Here is a 24,235-nt window from a genome sequence, read left to right as displayed (position 1 = left end):
CCTTGTCTTTGCAGGAGAAGCCAGAGAGTGCTAGTAGATGGTTACCCCTCCGACCAGTGGTGTCACAGAGATCAGTGCTGGGTCCATTGCTGTTTCTCATCCATATTAACAAACTGAATGATTTTGTGGTAGATTGGATCTGCAGATTTGCGGATGACACCAAGATTGTGGATTTGGTGGAAAGTGAGGAAGGCTATCAATGCTTGCAGCTGGAAAAACAGTCTAATAAATGGCAGATGAAATTTAATGCAGACTAGTGTGAGGTGTTACACTTTGGGAAGACGTACCAAATAGGACTTACACAGTGAGCAGTAGACACTGTGGAGTGCAGTAGAACAGATCTGGTAATATAGGAAATATAGATCCATAATTCCTTGAAAATGGCACCACAGTGGGATAGGATCATAAAGAGAGCTTTTGGCACACTGGCCTTTATTAATCAAAGTACTGAATACAGAAGCTGAGATGTTGAAGTGGTAGAAGATGTTGGCGAGCTCTGAATTGCAGTATTGCAGCCAGTTCTGGTCACCTAGCTAAAGGAAAGAGAAAAATTACAAGCATGTTGCCAGGACTTGAGGACCTGACTTATAGGGAAAGGTTGAATAGATTAGGATTTTATTCGATGAAGCCTAGGAAAAAGAGGGAACATTTGATAGAGGTATACAAAATTATGAGGGGTATAGTTAGGGTAAGCACAAACAGGCTCGTTCCACTGAGACTGAGTGAGATCAGAACTAGAATTAAAGGTGAAACGTTTAAGGGAGAACATGAGGGGGAACCTTCTTAACTCTAAGGATGGCGAGAGTGTGGAATGAGCTGCCAGCAGAAGTGGTGGATAGGTACAGTACTGTGCAAAAGTATTAGGCACATAGCTAGTGTGGCTAAGACTTTTGCACAATACTGTATGTGTTAACGTGGACCAGCAAGCGAGTTTATAAATCTGGCAGAAACAAAGGATCTTGGAAATAGTGAGAGTGCAGCACCGCGGAAGGGGTGTGGAACAGGTGGCAGAAAAGGAGTACCGGGGGCCGGGGTAGGCGCGGGTGCAGAAACACCCAGCCCCAAGATACCAGGCAAGGTAATATGATTCCAAACAATTGGTTTACTGATCATTACAGAATGTCTCTCTGGTGCCTCCCCTCCCTGCCCTTATCCTAACCATGATTCCCCTCTCCCTGTCCCCTTACTACTCTCAATTCACAATAGAGACCCATATCTGAATCAGGGTTATTATCACATGTCATTAAATTACTTTTTTTGCAGCAGCAGTATAGTGCAATACATAATTTATTACTACTGTACTATGCAAAAGTCTTGGGCACCCTAGCTACATATATGTGCCTAAGACTTGCACAGTACTCTACATGAATGGGAGGGGTATGGATGGATATGGTTTGGGTGCATGTCTATAGAATTATGCAGAATAGCTTGGTCTGGACTAGATAGGTCAAAGGGCCTGTTTCTGTACTGTAGTGTTCTGGCTCTATATATACCATATCTGTCTTTTTGGTGCCATAACTTCCTTTTGGAACTTTCTCCATGAACTACTGTATCTCCTTCAATTTCCTCTTGCAAGCTTTTCCAATATCTGTTACAATGAAAAAATCCACAGTTGTAATTTTGTGATGTCTGGAAGGTCATTGAGGAAACAGTTTAAGGTGTATGTGCATAGTCACTGCAGTAACACCCTGGGACTGGGCTACTTCTTACATTTGTACACTTGGTGCTCCAATTTTCTAGTACTGAAGAAAAGTGAAACACTGGAGTGTGTTGTTTCTGACATCTTAGCTTTTCCTGTTTAGGATTTGGACTCATTTCTACATAGCTTTATTTTCCCCTTTGTTTAAATACCAACACTGAAGTATGCCCATTAATTCTTGGTTATAGAATAAGCTAGTACCTTTTTTTCTATAATTAAACTTGTGTCCAATGTGAAGCCAAAGAACACCATGGACCACTTGCATTATCTATGATTTGGGAATTCCCAAAATATCCTTGATCCGATATTCTGCCCCTTACAGTTGCCAGCTCAGGGTGGACTTCTGGATGACAACCTTATAGTATGCTGCATCTCATATTTACCTCTCTTGAAATTTCAAAGTGTTTCTCTGCAAAATGCACTGCTTGTTCGTGATCTCCTAATGCAGTGTAAGCATTTCCCAAACTCCAACAAGCTCTTCCTTCACCAATCCTAAAATTAAAATAAAAAGATGAATTTAGTATCTACGCCATATTATTTTATTCTTTCATCTATTTTTAACCTGTTTTAACTTAAATGGTCTATATCTACTGATTAAAAGTTAAGTCAAATCTATTTCACCCCAGAAAGGAAAATGCATCGAAAAGGATTTTTTTTGGGTGGGGCAGGGTGTTCCATCTTATGGAACATCAACAACAATTTGATAGGTCAAAGGACAGTTTGCCATACATGAGGAGCTAAATCACAGATGATAGACCACAATTCACAACAGCATACAGTAAGGTTCTCAGAAGAATGGCAGCTTGAACTTTCAACATATTGTTTTCAGAGAAGGAAGAGAAACTGTGAAGGTGATCAAAGAATTTCTGAAGTTGGCTGGATGATCAGTATACAAATATCCTCACCTACTGTGATCCCCTATTGTGAAGCCCTCTGCAGGAAAGCTAAAATTCTTCAAATTGCAAAAAGACAGCTAAAACCAAAAGTGCATAAAAGTGCAAGGGACAAAGGGATCTGGCACTATTCAGAGTTAGATATACCATAAAGATAAAGCCCATGTCAGACTAATACCAAATGTGTTAGAAGGAAGTGGTACTAATAGTGACACAACTATCTCTACTTCCAGCTGGTTTGAACAATCAGCTCTCTTAAAGCAGTGTACTTGCTGACCACAACTACCTCTTCCAAGTGGAAGAATACTGATGAAGGAACAAATCACTCAGGAATCCACAGGATATTTCTTTGCCATGTTTAATGCCAGATTTCATCAGGTCAAGAGTTCACATCATGGACCACTGGCAGACTTCCTTTTGAATGAGAACTGTTACGATCCCAGCCCTCTCCTTTGTGAGAATCGCCAGAGCCCTAGTGAAGGGGGGGGGTCAATGACCCAAGAGAAGAGAGAGATACGTGCGGTGTCCCACGTTTCACGGCGAGGCAAAGCTGGCGCCGGTGGTCATTGTCTCGTGGAGACACCTTTGTAAATTGGGAACTGTACTACGTGTATACCCTCAGGGTAATGTGGGTGGAGAGATGGAGAGAGATTGCATCATCCCAACCTGATTGACATCTGAGACCCCGTGAGTTCAGATAAAAGAAGGGGTTGTAAAGACGGCCCCCAGACGCACCAGAAGACACGCTAGAAATCCTGCGACAGCGTTTAATAGCGACAGCTGGTGATGGGGTTCGTGTGCGTCTTTTCCTTGCCTGGGATTGGCGACCTCACCACGAGAGAACAGCTTAGCTACAGGGGAGGCCACCAGCGAGCGTCCATTCCCCAACGAGACAAAAGACGGAATCGAACTCCTAAAGGTTGGACAAACCCGGCGGGTAACTGTTTCATTCAATCTCTCTCTCTCTCTCTCTCTCTCTCTAACAAAAGTGCACCAACGCGACACCACAAAAGACGGCAGCTGGTGGAACTGCAGTGACCGCAAGAGATATACAGCGGACAATATATACATTACCCCTAGACAATGATAGAGTTTATTTCTTATTGGTTATTACAATACCTGCGCTTCCAATATAACTCGGAGTCCTGCCATGTGCAGAAGTTCGCTGATGACACGGCCATAGTGGGGTGTGTCAGGAATGGACAGGAGGAGGAGTATAGGAAACTGATACAGGACTTTGTGATATGGTGCAACTCAAACTACCTGCGTCTCAATATCACCAAGACCAAGGAGATGGTGGTGGACTTTAGGAGATCTAGGCCTCATATGGAGCCAGTGATCATTAATGGAGAATGTGTGGAGCAGGTTAAGACCTACAAGTATCTGGGAGTACAGTTAGACGAGAAGCTAGACTGGACTGCCAACACAGATGCCTTGTGCAGGAAGGCACAGAGTCGACTGTACTTCCTTAGAAGGTTGGCGTCATTCAATGTCTGTAGTGAGATGCTGAAGATGTTCTATAGGTCAGTTGTGGAGAGCGCCCTCTTCTTTGTGGTGGCGTGTTGGGGAGGAAGCATTAAGAAGAGGGACGCCTCACGTCTTAATAAGCTGGTAAGGAAGGCGGGCTCTGTCGTGGGCAAAGTACTGGAGAGCTTAACATCGGTAGCTGAGCGAAGGGCGCTGAGTAGGCTACGGTCAATTATGGATAACTCTGAACATCCTCTTCATAGCACCATCCAGAGACAGAGAAGCAGTTTCAGCGACAGGTTACTGTCGATGCAATGCTCCTCAGACAGGATGAAGAGGTCAATACTCCCCAATGCCATTAGGCTTTACAATTCTACCGCCAGGACTTAAGAACTTTTTAAAAGCTATTATTAATGCTTTTTGAGATAGTGATTTAGATGCATATCATATTCTTTACTGAGTTAAGTATTGTATGTAATTAGTTTTGCTACAACAAGTGTATGGGACATTGGAAAAAAAGTTGAATTTCCCCATGGGGATGAATAAAATATCTATCTATCTATCTACCTAGATTGAGTATTGACGACTTATGGTATCTGAATGTTTGTATTAACCTTACTTTTGATAGATAGATAGATAGATAGATACTTTATTCATCCCCATGGGGAAATTCAACTTTTTTTCCAATGTCCCATACACTTGTTGTAGCAAAACTAATTACATACAATACTTAACTCAATAAAAAAATATGATATGCATCTAAATCACCATCTCAAAAAGCATTAATAATAGCTTTTAAAAAGTTCTTAAGTCCTGGCGGTAGAATTGTAAAGCCTAATGGCATTGGGGAGTATTGACCTCTTCATCCTGTCTGAGGAGCATTGCATCGATAGTAACCTGTCACTGAAACTGCTTCTCTGTCTCTGGATGGTGCTATGTAGAGGATGTTCAGAGTTATCCATAATTGACCGTAGCCTACTCAGCGCCCTTCGCTCAGCTACCGATGTTAAACTCTCCAGTACTTTGCCCACGACAGAGCCCGCCTTCCTTACCAGCTTATTAAGACGTGAGGCGTCCCTCTTCTTAATGCTTCCTCCCCAACACGCCACCACAAAGAAGAGGGTGCTCTCCACAACTGACCTATAGAACATCTTCAGCATCTCACTACAGACATTGAATGACGCCAACCTTTATAAATAAAACCGTTTGAAAATGATACCATCAGACTTCAGCGGACCTCTCTATCTTTGCTGGTAAGTGATCCAGTTACGGGATACGTAACAGAACCACTGCGCCATTACTGCTAGTGGATCTTCTCTGCTTTTGAAACTGACATATACAGGAATGATGACGGTGTCAGATTCATTCAAGATTTAACATTGGTTAATGTAATTTCCAATACACAAGTGTAAAGGAGAATAAAGTCTCTGACCAACGCCACAATCACGTCACCTGACGAATTTAAGGAACTAACATACTCCATCACTTTCACACCATCAAGAATGCTCTCCATGCCATCCCACACCTACACTTTGGCAAGTCTAATCACTTGATGGTACTTCTACTACTGGCATGTTGACAGAGACTGAGGACTATGAAGGTCTGGTCAAGAAACGCTGAGGAGTACTTAAGGGACTGCTTTGTGGGCAGGACCACTTTCAAGGATTCAATATGCCACAACCATCAACGATTTCATCAAGACCCACATCAATGAACATGTGCCTTTGAAAACAGAGTTTCCCCAAATCAGAAACCCTGGATGAACCAAGAGATTCGCAGCTAGCTCTGTGGCATTCAAGAAAAGGATCAAGAACCTTACTAGAAATTGAGATACAAGCTACAGAAGATCATCATGAGAGCACAAAGGCAATTTGGTGTGAAGTTAGAAACACAATCAGGTGCACGACAGCTCTACCAGGACTTGCGTGCTATTACTTCCTAGTAGGCAAAACTCAACAGCATAAATAGTATTGATGTTTCACTCCCCAATGAGTACAATACCTTTTATGCATGCTGTGAAAAGCAGAACAAACACAAAATACCCACAGTACATAGTGACCTTGTGACCCCTGTCTCAGAGACCAATGTCAGAACATCATTCAGGAGGGTGAAGCTTCACAAAGCATCAAGCCCCAACAGTGTATGTGGCCAGGTACTGAAAACCTGTGCCAACTAATATACTGGAGTAACAATCAACACAGGCGCATCTCAAAGATGCATGCTTAGCCTACCATTCTACTCTCTCTACACTTACAACTGAGTAGATAGTCACAGTTTAAAAGCCATCTGCAAATCTTTTAATGACATTACTGTTGTTGGTAGAATCTCAGATGGTAACAAGGAGAGGTACAGAAGTGAGACAAACCACCTAGTTAAGTGGTGTTATAACAACGTCAGATTCAATGTCAACAAAGCCATGGAATTGATTGTGGACTTCAGGAAGGGCAAGTACACTCATCCTCATTGAGGGCTCAGTGGCTCCTGGGCATCAGGACTTTAGATAACCCAACGGATTGATGGAATTATGAAGGTGGCACATTAGCAGCTCTACTTCAGTAAGAGTTTCAGGAGATTGGGTGCCTCCAAATTCTCTGTAAATGTCTATAGATGTGCAGTGGACTGTGCATCACAGCCCGTAATGGAGGTTCCAAGGCACTGGCTCACAAGAAGTTGCAGCAGGTTTTAGATTCAACAGTGTTGGATTCTGATGTTTTAATCCAAGGTTCTTTCAGAAGTCAGGAAAGAGGCACAAAACCTGTTGCTTCACAATTGTTTTATTAAGCAGTGATAAAACAAATAAATTGAAATGAACAGTGAGGGAGGTCTGCTAATCAAAGAGAGAGGTAAAAGAAATAGGATGGCACTTCTTTGAGGTCAGCTATTTTATACCCATAGATAAGGAACATTCTATTCAAATGTGTAGATAAGAGTCAACCAGTGAGAAAGCACTTATTTAAGTAATAAAGCTTCCAGATTCATACTTTATATAGCCACTAGGGGAACACGCTGAACTTATACGTATTATGACCACTAACAAGCATAGTAAGCAGTTGTTGTATACAAGAACTACTTAATTGTTAAACTGCCAAGAAAATAACAATTAAACAGTCTGATTCAACACCAGCTTCATCATAGGCACATCCCTCACCATCATGGAGGACATCTTCAAAAGATGTTGCTTCAAGAGAAGGCATTCATCATTGAAGGCCCTCACCATCTGAGATGCTCCCCTTTTGCATTACTACCATCAGAGAGATGGTACAGGAGCCTAAAGACCCACACTCAACATTAAGAAAAGCTTCTAGCCCTCCATCAGATTTCTGAGCAATCCGTGAACACTACTCAATCATTTATCTTTTGCACTACATAATAAGTAACAGTAATTTTTATGTTTCATGTGTACTGCTGCTGCAAAACAAAAATTTCACAACATATAAATCAATGATAATAAACGTGATTCTAATTCCGAATTACAGTTGTACAATAGCAATAAAGAACTAAGCAATGCTTGGTAGGTACATGAAGTAATGTACAAGAAGTTGCCTTACGAGATGACGAGCAGCAGTGACTCCAGAGAACAAACAGTGAAGAAAACAACCCTGAATCAAAGACTCAGTGAAGAATTCACCAATGTAAAATCCCATATAGAGTGGTTTATATCTGAATACAAGTCATCTAAAAGGGTTATAAAACTGAAAAAGATAATGAGCCTTGTTTGAACTTAGTGAATCTTTGAAATGTTTGAACTAATCATGGTTAATATAGTTTTTAGGCAAAGTTATTGCCCGTTATATTTTATTGCGTGCTGCATTTAATTGACAATTACATAAATGATTGAAAATTAAGATCTAGCAAGCAACAAGGACGGCAAATGTACATTGAGCTTTAATGCCAGAAGATCTATGAACAAGAGTAGAATGTCTTTCTCCAATTATACAGAGCTCTGGTGAATCCTCATGTAGACCAATGTATGCAGTTCTGGCCCTCCTACTCAAGGAAGAAAGGATATATCTGTAAACAGAGAGTTAATTGGATTGATTCCTCAAATGACAGGATTTTCATGTAGAGGAGATATTAAACAGCATCATCCCATACCATACCGAGTTTAAAAGAATGATCTGTGTTCTCAATGAAATGTGAAAAAATGTCTTAAATGGGCCCAATAGTAAAGATACAGCATGAAAGCATCCCCTGGCTGGGACATCCAGAACCAGGAGTCAAGAGTCTCAATCAAATATGGAATCAACCATTCAGAATAAAAGAAATATCTTGACCCACAACATAGTGAATTGTTTGTAATTCTCTGCCTGAGTGATGTGAAAATTAAATCACTGGATATACTCGAGGGAAAAAAAAAGATTAATAGATTTTTAAATATTAAGAGAGTCACGGGATACAGGATTGGTGTGGATAATTAATTGTGTAAAGATCAGCCAAAATCCTACTGAATGGCAAAGCAGTGGTCACCAGCATAAAACAGCTTGATCATATTAAAAAATCCATACAGCAGCATCTTTTCAAGAGTGGAAATTAGCTGTCCTCTGTCGAAAACAACTGCCAATGACAGGGAGAGATTGCCAATATCCAGGACAATTAAGTACTCACATTTAAGCAGGAAATGAGGTTATTTGGGCCATTACTGCTCTGAACAGGGCAATCCAGTTGGACCCATTTGCCTGCCTTTCTCCTATCACTCTACAGGTCTCTTCCCTATTTTTGTAGAAGACATTGAATCACATTTCTATTGGCCTGGAAGCTAGTTGGTGGTAATCTATGGTCTAAAATCACAAATAAGTCATGTTTGGTAAACAGTACATTTTACCTGATTAAATTAGGAAATAGTTTCCTTGTTTACCACAAATGACAATAAGTAGATTTATATTCCATATAAACTCTTCATCTACCATGGCAGCTTCTGAACACATTAATTTTGGCTTTTGGATTAGTTTCATAACACTGCTCCTATACTCATGAATATATTGCAAACTGTAGTCAATAACAATGGAAGAATCAACCTAACACAAATAACTTCAAATGTTACCTATCACAAAGCTCTTGTGCTATCATAAGATGTTTCAAATGGTATTCAATGGCCTTTTCATAGTCTTGCAGCAGGGTGTAAGTGTTTCCCAGGCTGTAGCAGGCTTGTGCTTCCACCGCCTTGTCTCTCAGTTGCCGAGCCAGATCGAATGTCCTCCTAAATAGACAGCAAACATTTGGGTCAACATTTTTACTCCAACATTCAAGTATTTTAGTGTAAATGGCATATTTCAGTTTTAAAAAACAAACTGAAGGTTTTTACAACCACTTCTACTGTCCAGACATATCAATCTCTACACGCCAACTCCCTATAAAGATGCATAACCCTTACACATTGCATTTACATTGGCATTCCACTAATCTAAGAGTGATCTCACTAAACCTTGCACAGTTCTACCAGTGGCAACTCACTGCAAAAGCTGTCCCATTCCTCATGTGGCTCAGGAACATAACATGGAATCAGGACAAACAAACGGCCCTCAGAAAACCTGACAATGATCAAGTTTGATTTTTATAGCCAAGCCACATACCCTGATGTAGCTAAAACACACTTAGAAAAAAACTACAGTCTTCTGCAGTTCATGTCTGTAACTAAGAAATCCCGGCTACAAAGTCCATTCTGCTATGAATTCCTTGAGTGGATCCCGTGGTAGATGATGAGGAATCTGAACAATTTCCCAACCTTTCCAATCGTTCACCATCTGAACTCCCTCTTACCCCAAACACAAAGGCAAAACAATATAATGGCTTCACGACATTTAGCTATAAATTTTTAAAGACTGAAGGCTTCAAATATACATAACGCTCACTTGTAATATTCAGCAGCCACTGCAAATTCACCAAGAAAGACATGGGCATTTCCCAAATTGCTGCAAGCTCTCCTTTCAGCAGATTTATCTCCAAACTCTTTCGCAATTTTTAAGCGCTGCAATCAAGAAATGAATTAATTAAAGACAGAAGCTAATTGAAATTTTCTCTGAATTGTAAGTATTTAGATGCAGGATCCTTTACACTAAATTATTAATATGTACCATGAATGTCTGAATTATTTGTAAATCACTTAAGCAACCAGTCTTGGAAATCCATTGAATAGATAAAATATTAAATCTGTTCTCTAAAACTCTGAGCTGGCCGGGTGAACGCAGGTATGGAGGACTACGGGCACAATGCATCCCCAAGTTTAGAACATGTGCTTCAAATTCACAGAACAACCATCTACTACTTTAAGAATAGTTTCTAATCTAATTTTAATAAGTAAAACTAATAAGAAATAAAGCATAAAGAATGAGTACAGTTGAGAGCTTTACATCTTAAAGGTGTTTGCAGTCAGATAGACTAGCTTCAGGTTTATGCATATAACACATGAAGAACAAAGATATCCAAACTTAATTTTTCATCAAGGTAAAATATTCTTTCCCAATCCATGCAAAACTACATGAACACAAATACTCTATTTGAATCTCCATTAGGTACATTAGAATATAGTAGAATGCCTTTGACATCCCGTACCTCCTGATGGGATTGCACTGCTTTTCTAAAGTTCCCCAAAAGATAATGTGTATTTCCTAGATTCCCATAAGCCCGTCCCTGGGCTGCTCTGTCTCCAAGCTCTTTCACCATTGCCAGGTTTGTCCTATGAATAAAATTGTTACAGATTAAACACTTAGTCACTACTCCTTGCTTAACACAAAAAAAATGATGAATTTGTATCGTAAATTACTGACTATCCATATTAACAGCTCCAGTGACTTAGTATGAAGTTCAGCTGTTACCAGAAGGTTTGACCCTTGAGGAAAACATGGAAACAACAGATATGATCAAAGTAGCAATGTTAAGATCCATTGTACTAGCTTTCCCCCCTCACGTCTTCATTTCTCCCCTTCCGGGCACAAACCAGTACCACTGCCTGGGAAACTTAAGGACTACTCAAAACCATCAAGCAAACATCCCACTGAGGTGCACAAATGAACTCTGCCATTTAGAAAAACCTAACTTAGCCTTTAGAGACAGAGTATGTTGTACACACTTTTGGTTTGGTATCTTTCTACAAAAATACATTTAGTCCAACTTGTTAATTGGACTGGCTTAAATTCTGCAAGTTTTTTCCCCCCAATTTCTTTGTTCTACCTGACAAATAAATTTTTAATTGTTGTAATATACCAACATAAATTTGATTACAGTATGAGCTCTGAGGGAAACTTCGACAAATTTGAGTTGCTCTCCTTAGCATCAGAAGCTGAATGGTGACTTAATAAAGGTCTTTCAAATCATAAGTGTAGAGGGTCAGAATCTTTTCCCCAGGATAGAGATGTCAAACAACAAAGAATATGCTTTTAAGGTTAGAAGAGGGTGCAACAAGATTTTTTTTTATATATAAATGCAGGGAGTGATAGGTGCTTGTAATGAGTTACCAGGGATAATAGTGGAAGCAGGCACTTTGGTGGAGTTTAAGAGGCTTTTAAATAGACTCAGCAATATGAAGGGAATGGAAGGATATAGATGATACACGGGAAGAGGATATTTAGTATAAATTGGCATCATGGACAGTGCGACATCATGGACTGAATGCTCTGCACAATGCTATACAGTTCCATGTTCTTAATATTCTCTAGAGGTAATAAAATACCAAAAATTTATCTGTATCTTGCGAATTATTTAGTGACTTGGCATTTATGGCCCTCTTATAATAGCCAATTCCACACACACTTACAATGGCTTCTTTTGCAGAGTAAGTAACTACAATACTAGCATTTAAAAGCAGAGATTGATTTGTGGTTAAAACTACAACAATCAGAACTCTACAAAATTACATTAGCAAGCAGGCTCATATGACAAAGTTTAATCTCTTCATCGTGTCCAAGTATATTTTTCAACAATTGCTTTAATGCTCTTTCAGATGCAAATTTATGCTAAACAAGGAAATCAAAATATCCTATATGAACAAAAAGATATACATGCTTTTCCCTTCTGTGAAGAAAATGTTAGATCATACAACACGGAAACAGACCAGTTGGATGACTGTGTCCATACAGACCAATAGGCACTGATTTATATTAATTTCAACTTCAACATTTAGCTCATAGCCTTCTACACCTATGCAACTTATGTGTTCATTGAGATACTTTTTCTATCAGTCTCTGACACTGTATCCAGATTTTCACCACTCTGGGTGAAAAAGGTTCCTTTCAGATTCATTCTAAATCTCTTACTCCTTATGTTTTCCAGTTTTATTTACCTTTTGATATGCAGAAAAGTTTCCTGCCATCTACCCTGTCTATATCCCTCAATTTTATATCTTATAATTGTGTCCACTCTTAACCTCTCTACCCGAGGAAACACTGACCTGGCCTTTCAGAATTGGGCTTACTAACGTTGGCATATGTCATGAAATTTGTTGTTATAGATTTAATATTACCGGCATATCTTTCCAATCTCTCCTCATAACTGAAACACTCCATCCCAAGCAACATCCAGGCAAATCTCTGCACCTTCTCCAGTGCTATTGCATCATTCCTATTGTGTGGTGACCAGAAATAAATGCAGTACTCCAGGTCAAGTGTGACCAGGTTAGAGCATAAACTATCTGCTTTTGTATTCAAAGCGCCACGAAATAAAGACTGGTTTCTCAAACGCTTTTTTTTTAAAACCATGTACTATCACCGCTACTTTCAAGGATCTATGAATTGCATTTCAAGGTTTCCCCAATTCTCCCATTCATGGTGTACATCAATAGAAACAGGATTAAACTCCATCTACTATTTCTGAGCCCATTTCACAACTACGATTATCATTCTGTAATCAAAAACCTAAGACTACACTGCACATTGTCAACATTAATCTTCATCCATTAATTATGCCCCCTACATCCACCATGAATTTATTCACACATGTTACAAACAGCACCAATTCCTGGGTAACTATTAGTCACAGGCATCCAGTCACAAAAATAGCCCAATATATCACCTTTATCACCTATTGCCAAGCAAATTTTGTATCAAATGTGTCGGCACCAGGATTCCATTGGCCCTAATCATTTGGACCATTCTCCTGTGTGAGACCTTATAGAAGAACTCACTGAGCTCTGTGTAACCCGCATCTACCTCACTGCCCTCATCAATACATTTTAGCTGTGAATCTTAGGGCAAAGAGGTGGTACATCAACAAAAATAAGCATTATTTCCTCTGATATTTTCCCTCCTCCAAAATAGCTAGGGATGTAACATCCATCACTGCTACAAATTTATGACAAAAAAAGAACATTGAAAAATAAAGCAAAATAATGTACATTGGCAGGATCAGGGACAGAAGAATTTGTTCAGAAAAAAATGGACTCAACAGTTTATTTATCTTCTGTAATATTCTATGAACTGATCAATGAAGTTACTCACTCATAGTATTCCGAAGCTTTGTGCAACACCACCATCACCTCTTCTGGAAAGTTCCCTGGGTCCTGTGCTGCCGCACAAGCCAGTGCTTTGCCGTTAGCATGGTATACGTTGCCAAGGTTGTAAAGAGCTCTCGCTTCACTTACCTGTTAATTAACACAAAAGCAAAGCAGTGGGAAGTAGAACAATGCAGAAGGGGCAGCGAAAAGGTCACACACCCAATAATCATTAATATGTACAGGATCGGTGTATGTATGTAATCACGGTCAATGCTTGTCCTAAAACAGCCTAATTTTGACTCCAGGGTTTGCCTACCATGTACTGAGACACCTAGATAGAGTGAACATGGAGAGAATGTTTCCAACAGTAGGAGAGCCCATGGTCAGCCTCAGAATAGGACATCCCTTTAGAATAGAGTTGAGGAGGAATTTCTTCAGCCAGAGTGTGGTGAACCTGAGAAAATCACTGCCACATACAGGCCAAGTCATTGGGCATATTTAAAATGGAGGTTGGTAGGTTCTTGGTTAGTAAGGGCATCAATACAGGAAGGCAGGAGAACAGCATCAAGAGGGAAAGTAAGTCAGCCATGATTGATGATGGAACAGACTCAATGGGCAAAATGGCCTAATTCTGCTCCTATGCCTTATGATGAAAGCCTAATGAAACTGCAGGTTACTTTTATAATACATTCTGTTGGTTAGCCAATTTAAGTGACACTATAAATTATCAATTGTTCAAACAAGTCTCAAGGCAGAAGAAATACATGTCATACACTGTTCAGTTAATGACAGCAGTAACCAGATCCATTTCAAATGCAAAATAAGCATTATATATGCCACAAACGGGACCAGCTCAGGATTTCTGCAAACACTCATGCTTTTCCTTTATTGGCACAGAATAATGTGAAGTTCTTAATAGTTAACTAGAAAATTTTGGTGAATTTACGATTAATTTTCCAGCTATTCATTTTCTATTCTTAAAAAGGAAAATTCGCTTTTACATTTCAAGATCTTCAGTAAACTAAATGCTGCAATGCTAGTTCACCAAAAAATACAGCTAAGGATTGGCTCATCGTCTCTTAAACATAAAAGCTTATGTAATTAACTGAGAAAATAAAATCAAAGGATCAGAAGTGTAAAAGTTCTCCCTTGCACTCACCAGGGTCATGTTTCCTGCACTCCCTTGAAACTCAGCTGGTTCACCAAAGAATTATTCTACAGTGTAACATCTAATAATAGTTCACTGGAAGTTTGCTGGAGTATTAACATAAAATAACCTCCAAACATCTGGAAAATGTGCTCATCCAACATCACCCAAAGTTCTGCGCATATCGAATATAACAGAACTTTACTATAGTTTGTCCAGGATGTGCAAGATAATTTTATCTACTCCACAGTAATTTAGTTTCACTACAGAACATAAGAAATCAGAGCAGGAGTAGTCCATCTGGCCCATTGAGCCTGCTCCACCATTCAATAAGATCATGGCTGATCTGGCCATGAACTTATCTCCACCTACCTGCCTTTTCCCCATAACCCTCAATTCCCCTACTAGGCAAAAATCTATCCAAACTTATCTTAAACAAATTTATTGAGGTAGCCTCCACTGCTTCACTGGACAGAGAATTCCACAGATTCACCACTCTTTGGGAAAAGCAGTTCTTCCTCACCTCAGATCTAAATTTACTCCCCCGAATCTTGAGGCTATGTCCCCTAGTTCTAGTCTCACCTCCCAGTGGAAACAACTTTGCTGCCTCTATCTTATCTATCCTTTTCATAATTTTATATGCTTTTATAATATCTCCTCTCATTCTTCTGAATTCCAGCAAGTACAGTCCCAGGTGACTCAATCTCTCCTCACAGACTAACCCACTCATCTCTGGAATCAACCTGGTGAACCTCTTCTGCACTGTCTCCAAAGCCAGTACATCCTTCCTCAAGTAAGGAGACCAGAACTGCACGCAGTACTCCAGGTGCAGCCTCACCTGTACCCTGTACCCTGTTTAACTTTCTTCAGTTTATTGTTAATTCAAAGTAACGACAATAAGCAATTATTTAACCTGACCAACCTTCCACTGAATATTATGGTGATAAATAATTACTTGATCTCTACCATTTCCTTTCAGTTTCTAATATCACCATAAAAAGTCACATCCTAACACCTGAATGGCAAATATATGGAAATGTTAATATCATTACATAACCCTGCATAGATGGTGAGGCACATTGAAGTTTTTATAATGATCATTACCTTATCACGAAGTTCTCTTGAAATATCCAAATGTCTTTGGCAGCAAACTATAGCTTCATCAAACCGCCTCAAAACCTTAAAAGTATTGCCAAGGTTGCCACTAGCCTTAGCTTCTCCTAGTCGATCGCCAATTGTTCTGAAAATTAAGCAAATAAATTAAAACATGCAACTGGCAATGTTTCTACATGGCACTCATTCTTAATGTTCATCTCACCTTTTAAGCCACTTAAACTGTGATCTTATTGAAAGAATTTACTCTGACTAAAACAAATTAGCTATATTTATTCCCAAGAAGCTTTTGATAACCTATTTGATAACTAAAAATTTGCCTGGAATGCAAATATTAACTTGTGCACTCTGTTTATTTCATCATTACAACATCAGGACTTGCTTATTTTATTGCCATAACTCTGTGGAACATTGTCAGGCAAGCTGCAAATCAAATGTTGACCTTCTCTTCTCCCCCCATCCCAGCTCCATTTTCCACTCTGACCTTTCACTTCTTCTCACCTGCCTATTAATTCCCCACCTCCTTCCTTTTTACCTCTTGTCTACTCTCCTCTCGTATCAGATTCTTTTTTCTCCAGCCCTTGACCTTTCCCACCCACCTGGCCTCACATTATCACCTTCTAGCTGGTGTCTTTCCCCTCCTGCCACCTTTTTATCCTGGCTTCTTCCCGGTCCTGAAGGAGGATCTCTGCCGAAAACACTGACTGTTCACTCTTTTCCATTGATGCTTTCTGACCTGCTGAGTTCCTCCAGCTGAGAGTGTGAGAGAGAGTAGTTGCTTTGGATTTCCAGCACTTCTAGACTTCGTCATGTTTGTTTTCAAAAAGGACAAGTTGAAATATTGGAGGGATTTCAATATCAGAACAAGAATTTTAAAATGGAAGTTTCCAGGTGAACCACCATGGGGAGGGGTGGGCAAACAGGACTTGCTGAATTGGGAAATGTACAGCAGGGTTTTAAATGCCACACATGCTGTTACAACTGACAGAATATATAATTTTAATATATTTATTCATTCTTGGGATGCAGGCAAGTTTGATATTTATTAGTCATTACAATTCCCCACCTCCACATGGTGAGGATACAACTTAAAATTAATATTGTGGGAGAAGTTCCAAGATTTTATCAAAATTCAAGATTTTAAAGTTCCAAAAAATTCCAAGATGTAGCATAGTGGTTAGTGAGATGTATTACAGCTCGGGACATTCTGGAGTTTGGAGATCAATTCCAGCACCATTCTGTAAGGAGTCTCTGTACACTCTCCCCATGTTTTCACTGGGTGGTTTCCAGTGGTTTTCTCCCACTGTGCAAAGACGTACCAGGTAGGTTAATTGGTCATGGTAAATTGTCCTATAATTAGGTTAGGGTTAATTGGGGCTGTTAGGGCAGAAGGGCCTAGTCCACTCTGTATTGCTGAATAAAATGTTTTAACCAAACCATAACAGCCTCATACACCAAGATCAATGGTGTGACTCGGAAGTAGGAGGTGGTAATATTTCAATGTGATAGCTGACCTTGTGCTTATAGGCAGTAGAGGTAATGAGTTTTTGAGAGGAAGTTTTTTTGTCATGTTAAGAAGAGGTTGAAACTCACTTTCCATTCCATTACCATACCAACAATATTAACATATTTTTTTCCTAAGTCTGTGTTGACTGACACAAGAAATGCATGGAATGTCAAAGGGAAGACTTCCCACCTCTTTGTGTAGTTGATATATCCCCCCCTCCCCATTTATCATCCCTACCTCCTCACAAAAGAAATCATTATTAGAGCTAATAATCTTGCAATAAGAGACCATTCCTAACTCTGGTAGTTTTAATAATCTTCCCTCCATAACAAAGAAATAGAATACCAGGAACCCCAGCAACAAAACAGGTTCTATGCAGACTGAATTCCAATAACTCCTTTTTCAGTTTTAGGGACTTAGAGCACAGTGATGTGTTTTCTAAAGCAATTGTCATCAATTTCAGAGTTTCTTAGTACTATACTCAGCCAAATGCTACATGAAAGCAAGGGTGGTCAGTCACTCTCAGCTCTGGGCTGGAATTTGACTCTTGTTTATAATTGGATTCAGGTAGTAATGGACATTGATTAGAAAAAATAAACCTGCTCCTTAATAATTAGGTTAAGTATTCCAAAATTACACAATCAATGATGTCTCATTGTTATTTTGTGAAAAATCAACAATAGCTCATGTAATATTGTTTTCTGTCTTGCTGTCAGGAAACAAATCACACAGTTTTACTTTGAAAGGTAAATGCTCTTAACTATACTAGAAAAGTTAGGCTATAGTTACAGCAACTTATGAATATATCCCCTCTCCACATTGGTCAGAAAAATAGAGCTCATTTAATTTAATGAGATTACAAGTGTGGGCCTCAGAAAGCAGCTTAAAGGAAGCAGCAACATGGCACCTCAGCCAGAAGGTTGTACAGGCTTCCATCTCAGGCTGAACTCTCGAATTAAAGCTCAAGATGATCATGGAACCTCCAGCTGCTTTTAAAAAAAGGTATAATTATCCACCATATATTAAAACTTGAGTCTTCAGTTGCAGGGATTCTTTGCTTTTTGTACAACTTTGCATTATGCTTCTGTCATTTAATTAGAAGACATTTGGTCCAACCTAGCTACATTAAGCTTTTGAAGAAATGTAAGAAATTCAAAGCTATGTTTATTGTCATATGCACAATGCACAGGTGCAATGGAAAAACATACTAGTACCAGGATCACAAACACATAACATCAGATAAGCAGTGTACATACACAACAAATTATACACAACTTTTACAAGAAATAACACAATTCGAAAAAAAATCCACTTTAGTGAAAACTGATAACAGTGGTCAAAGTGATTGTGTCAGTTGATTCCAGAACCAAATGGTCGAAGAGAAGCAGTTGCTCTCGAACCTAGTGGCTTAGGACTTCAGACGTCTGTACCTTCTGCCCAATGATAGCTATAAGAAGATGACATGGTCCAGATGGTGGGGACCTTTGATGATGGATGTTGCCTTCTTGAGTCAGCATCTTCTGTAGTAACAACCGATACTGAAGAGAGATATGCTCATGATGTATTGTGCAGAGTCCACTACACCGCAGCTTCTAACATTCCTGTACATTTTAACTGCTGCACCAGATCATCATGCAATCAGTCAGGACACTTTCAATAGAACATCTGTAAAGTTTGTTAGGTTGTTCTGGAACCTCCTTAATCTTCTAGAAAAAGTAAAACTGTTGCCAGAGTTTCCTTGTGATTGCATCTATATGCACAGCCCAGGATAGGTCATCCAAGAATTTCAAGTTGCGGACTTTACACTGTTGATGCCCCCAATGTACACTGGCAATGTTCACTATCTTTCCCCTTTCCAAAATTTGCAATCAGCTCGAGTAAAGGTTGATAACCTCCCCTTAAGGTGTTTAGGAATCCTTAATATCCTTAAGGAGATAGCTTAAAGCTCTAACCACAATATTTAATCAAACTGAATAACAATTAAGCAAATTGCAAAATGGTCTTATTTAAAACTCTAAAGGTACTGTCAAATCAGATAATATTATGGAAAACTACTGGGAAACACTGTCAAGAACTTCTAAATATTGCACTTAGGTAAGCATATAATGTAATCATGCATAAACACTAAGTTCTTACAAGGCAGTCAGCAATGGAAGCTAAATAATGCTCAGCTAATGTTGATCTTTTATTTAAGTGAAGAGATTGAAAGAGGTGGGGGAAAGAATGTACTATGGGAAGTCATAAACATGAGGATTCCGCAGATGCTTGAACACAGCAGGTCAGAAAACATCTACGGAGAGAGTGGGATAAAAGATCAATGATCATGCTGTCAGTTTGGAGGCTACTGAGGCACAATATGAGGTGTTGTTCCTCCAACCTCAGAGTAGTTTCATCTTGGCAGTAGAGGAGGCCATTGACCAACAAGTCTGAATGGGAATGGGAAGACAAATTGAAATGGTTGGCTATCAGGAAATCCTATGTCTTCTGAGTAGGATAGAGCAAAAGTACTATACAGTGATTGGTATGTTCATGGCCTAAGGTAGGAGGAGTCAATTTTAGAAAACCTAGCACATTTATTTTTCCTACATTTACACACTTAGTCCAGCAGTCATGGAGCATACAGATCCCTTCTTTGTAGAAGTCGGCCTCTTGGACCTCCAGAAGCGGTCCACAGCATGGGGTGATTGATAAGTTCGTGGCCTAAGGTAGAAGGAGATGTTATTAACTTCAGACTTTCTGCATTTTCACTCAGAGTTGAACTGCACGTGCATGTAAAGAGAGCTGTATAACTCATCTCCTTCTACCCCTGCTGTGGACCACCTGGAGGTACAAGACTCTCTTATTACATGCACGTGCAGTTCAACTCTGAGTGATAAAGCAGAAAGTTTGAAGTTAATAACTCATCTCCTACCTTAAGCCTCGAATTTATTAATCACCCCGCTGTAGACCGCTTCTACAAAGAAAGGATCTGTATGCTCCATGACTGCTGGACTAAGTGCATAAATGTAGGAGGGGACTATGTTTAAAAATAAATGTGCTAGGTTTTCTAAAATTGACTCCTTCTATCTTAGGCCACGAACTTATCAATCACCCCTCGTATATCACCTAAAAATTAAATAAGTACTGCAAAAAGAGAGAAAAAAAGAAAAACATAGTGAGTAGCGTACATGGATTCATTGCCCATTAAGAAATATGATGGCAGTGGGGAAGAAGCTGTTTCAAAAACATTGAGTGTCTCTTCAGGCTCCTGTACTTCCTCCTTGATGGTAACAATGAGGAGAGAGCAAATTTATCGATGACGTTTGAGCTGTACCTAGCCACACAGTCGTGGATGTAGAGAATAGAGCAGTCGGCAAAAGCACACATCCTTGAGGTATGCCAGTGTCGATTGGCAGCAAGGAAATGATGTTATTCATGCCAAGGATCCAGTTGCAGATGGAGGTACAGAGGCCCAAGTTTAAATGGTTCTGTTTATTTATCAGAGAATGTATACAGTATATAACCTGAAATGCTTAGTCTTCGCAGACATCCATGGGAAACAGAACCCCAAAAGAATGAACAACAGAAAAAAAAAACGTTAGAACCCCAGAGCCCCCACTCCCCCGCACAAGCAGCAATGATGCATCAACCTCCCCCCACCCCATCCATTTCAGCAAAAACTGTCAGTGTTTCTCTCGCACTCAAATGGGACAGAGAGATAGTCTTCCCTTCCCCTGTGAAATGGGTAAGGGAAGACTAACAGTTACTGTTATGATGTTATAGTCTGCCGCATCACTTTTTATTCCAAGATTCTCCAACTTGGTTGGTGAGCTCTAAGAGCAGGAACTCATCTGCTGTAAAACACCACAATTTTGAATTCCTTTACAGATCAGGGACCTTGATAGAACCCCAGCCATCTTGAAAAGGAAAAAAAGGAGACACTAAAGAGAGGAACTTAAGTTGTTTCCACAGAAGAAGTTGAAGAGGCAGCCATTTGGCGCCATCTTAACGCCACCTTCTGAGCTTGTTCATTAGTACTGAGAGTATGATGGCATTGAATGCTGAGCTCTAATCAATAAACAGCTGACCGACGTAGGTATTGCTGTTGTCCAGGTGATCCAAGGCTGAGTGAAGAGCCAGTGAGTTTGCATGTGCTGTAGACTTATTGTGGCGATAGGCAAATTGCACCAGGTCCAGTTCCTTGCTTAGGCAGGAGTTGATTCTAGCCATGACCAACATCTCAAAGCAGTTCATCACGGTAACACACACAATGTTGGAGGAACTTAGCAAGTTAGCCACCATCTATAGAAATTAATCAACAGTTGACACTCCAGGCCAAGACCATTCAACAGGACTGGAAAGGAAAGGGGAAGATGCCAGAATAATAAAAGAGGAGGAGAGGGGATGAAGTAAGAAACTGGGAGGTGATAGGTGGAAAAGGCAAAAGGCTGGAGAAGGAATCAGAAAGGAAACAAGTGGACCATGGGAGAAAGGACTGATAGGTATTGGAGAATAAAGTTGCAACGTTTGCTGTGTGGCCAGAACTATGTGGCCAGCTTTGTGTTTGCTATTTGCTATGTATCCAATTTATTGGCCAGAATGTAATCTCTGTATTGCCTCTGTACTATTGAACGCATCAGTGCCTTAAGAATGTGGCTAACAGTGAAAAACCAGCCTTATATTTACTATGTATCCAACTTATTAGCCAGAATGTAATTTCTGTATTGTCTCTGTACTATTGAACGTATCAGTGCCTTGAGAATGTAGCTAACAGTGAAAGTAAGCATGAAGAGATAACGGTGGTAGACGGGATCGTGGAGTGGTGTGATGGTATGGGGACCAGTCAAAGCCGGGAAGGGGGACACGTGTTCCAGGGAGTAGACTAGAGCAAGTATGGGCTACTGAGCAGAAATATTGGTGGCGAATCGAGAAGCTAATGTGCTGGTGATAAGCGTTGCAAGCGGATAGGGCATGCTAATGTAACTGAGATAAGAAATTACTATAAAGAATACTGTGCATTAGGCTCAGTGGCCAATTAGTGACACATTCATTAATTGTCTCAGCTTTTGTTTGCAAATAAAGGCTTAAACTTCTCGAAGAATCTTCTGCGTCTCCTGGTTATTTCAAGAAACCACGACAAAGGCAGTTGAGGAGAGACATTAAAAGGTCAGAGTGGAGAATAGAAGGGGTAGAGAAAGAAATTACTAGAAGGAGACATTGATGTTCATACCATCAGGTTGGAAGCTACCAAGACAGAATATGTGGTGTTGCTCCTCCATCTTGACAGTGTCCTCATTGTGGCAGAAAAGAAAGCCATGGACTGACGTATCAAATGAGAATGGGAATAAGAATTAAAATGGTTCGCCCCTGGGAAATTCTGCTTTCATCACAGTAGATGTGAGTGAAACTGGGCAATAGTCATTAAGGCTCACCCTACTCTTCTTGGGCATTGTCACCCTTTTGAAGCAGGTGGGAACCTCCGACTGCAGCAGTGAGGGATTGAAGATGTCGTTGAACATTCCTGTCAGTTGGTTGACAGATTTTCAGTGCCCTACTAGGTACACCATCAGATCTGATGCCTTGCAAGGGTTCATCCTTATGAAAGATGCTCTGACATCAGCCTTAGAGACACAGATTACAGGGTCACAGATGCTGCGGGGATTTCCACAGTGTAGCTTTATTCTCCCTTTTAAAGTGTGCACAAAAGGCATTTAGCTCATCTGCGTGTGAAGCACCTGTCATTCATGTTAGGTTTTGCCTCGTAGGAAGTACAGGTTTCCCCCGCAATCTGAAGGTAGAGCGTTCCTATGAAACCATTTGTAATCCGAAATCCCATAAATCGAAGAAGCAATTACCATTAATTTATATGGGAAAAATTTGAGCGTTCCCAGACCCAAAAGATAACCTACCAAATCACACCAAATAACACATAAAACCTAAAATGACACTAACATATAGTAAAAGCAGGAATGATATGATAAATATACACCCTATATAAAGTAGAAATATTGTAGGTATGGTGTAATTTCACTATCAAACTCTGGAAGACAATGAGACAAAATCGATTTGGCGAAAAAAGATCGGCACGTACACGCATACGTACGTATACGCATGTGCAAACAACTGCCCGCACAAGGCTTCATGGTCATTGTAGTCTTTCTCGGGGTAAACACACGTATAAAGCAAGCATCTTTTTTTTGTAAAAGCGAAAATCCTCTTTGGTTAGTGAAAACAGGTACTAATGTAGGTCTTTTGTAACAGCGAGTTGTCGTAAAGTGAACGTTCGAAAAGCGGGGGCCACCTGTAATGGCCTCAAAACACTGACAGAGCTGACAAGCATCTACCTGATTCAGTCTCTAACCTCAATCGGAATTTTTCTCGCTCTTAAAATAGCTTTCCATAGGTTGTACCTGAACTTCTTGTACAGTTCTGGATCATCAGTCGTGAATGGTTTGGGCATATCCTCGTAGGCAAACACTCACCCACACAGGTCTTGAAGAAGTCAGTGACAACTGTGGCATATTTATTCAGACTTAAAGATGAACCCCTGAATATTCTCCAGTCCAATGACTCAAAGCACTCCTGTAAGCGCTCTCCTGCCTCCCTTGACCACACCTGCTTGGTCCTCTCCGCTGGTGCTGCGGTCTTTAGACTCTGTCTATGCGCTAGAGTAGAATTATAGCCAGGTGATTGGACTTTCCAAAGTGCGTCTTGGGATGGAACGGTAAGTATTCTTGATGGTGGTATAACAGTGGTCAAGTGTGTTGGCTCCTTTGGTTCTACCGGTGATATATCAGTGGTAGTTGTTCAGGGTCATCTTCAAGTTGGCCTGGTCAAAATCCCCTGCGATGTTAGGGAAGGCATCAGGATGTGCTGTTTTGTGGCTGCTGGTCATGGTGCTCAGCTCCTCCAGTGTCTGCCTGATGTTGACAAAGAATGGAATGTACACCGCCGCCAGTATGACAGCAGAAAATTCGGTTGGCAGATAAAATGGACCATACATGAC

The 24,235-nt window shown here is 40.1% G+C and overlaps 1 protein-coding gene across 4 annotated transcripts in view; it reads right to left on the bottom strand.

Moving 5' to 3' along the window:
- gpsm2 (G protein signaling modulator 2) overlaps positions 1-24,235 on the bottom strand; it is a 63,982-nt gene that overhangs the window by 17,626 nt on the left and 22,121 nt on the right. For all 4 annotated transcript variants that reach the window (XM_073063423.1, XM_073063422.1, XM_073063424.1 and 1 more), the window contains exons 4-9: positions 15,735-15,870; positions 13,488-13,630; positions 10,609-10,732; positions 9,909-10,024; positions 9,101-9,256; positions 2,083-2,191 (exon numbers count right to left, since the gene is read on the bottom strand). In XM_073063423.1, coding sequence (XP_072919524.1) covers positions 2,083-2,191; positions 9,101-9,256; positions 9,909-10,024; positions 10,609-10,732; positions 13,488-13,630; positions 15,735-15,870 — 784 coding nt within the window. The remainder of the gene's footprint in view (positions 1-2,082; positions 2,192-9,100; positions 9,257-9,908; positions 10,025-10,608; positions 10,733-13,487; positions 13,631-15,734; positions 15,871-24,235) is intronic.

The sequence above is a fragment of the Hemitrygon akajei genome, chromosome 12, assembly GCF_048418815.1.
Source record: "Hemitrygon akajei chromosome 12, sHemAka1.3, whole genome shotgun sequence".
In the NCBI taxonomy this organism is placed as follows: domain Eukaryota; kingdom Metazoa; phylum Chordata; class Chondrichthyes; order Myliobatiformes; family Dasyatidae; genus Hemitrygon; species Hemitrygon akajei.
The sequence above is the reverse complement of the archived record's forward strand: the minus strand, read 5'-3'. Positions and strand labels throughout refer to the sequence as shown.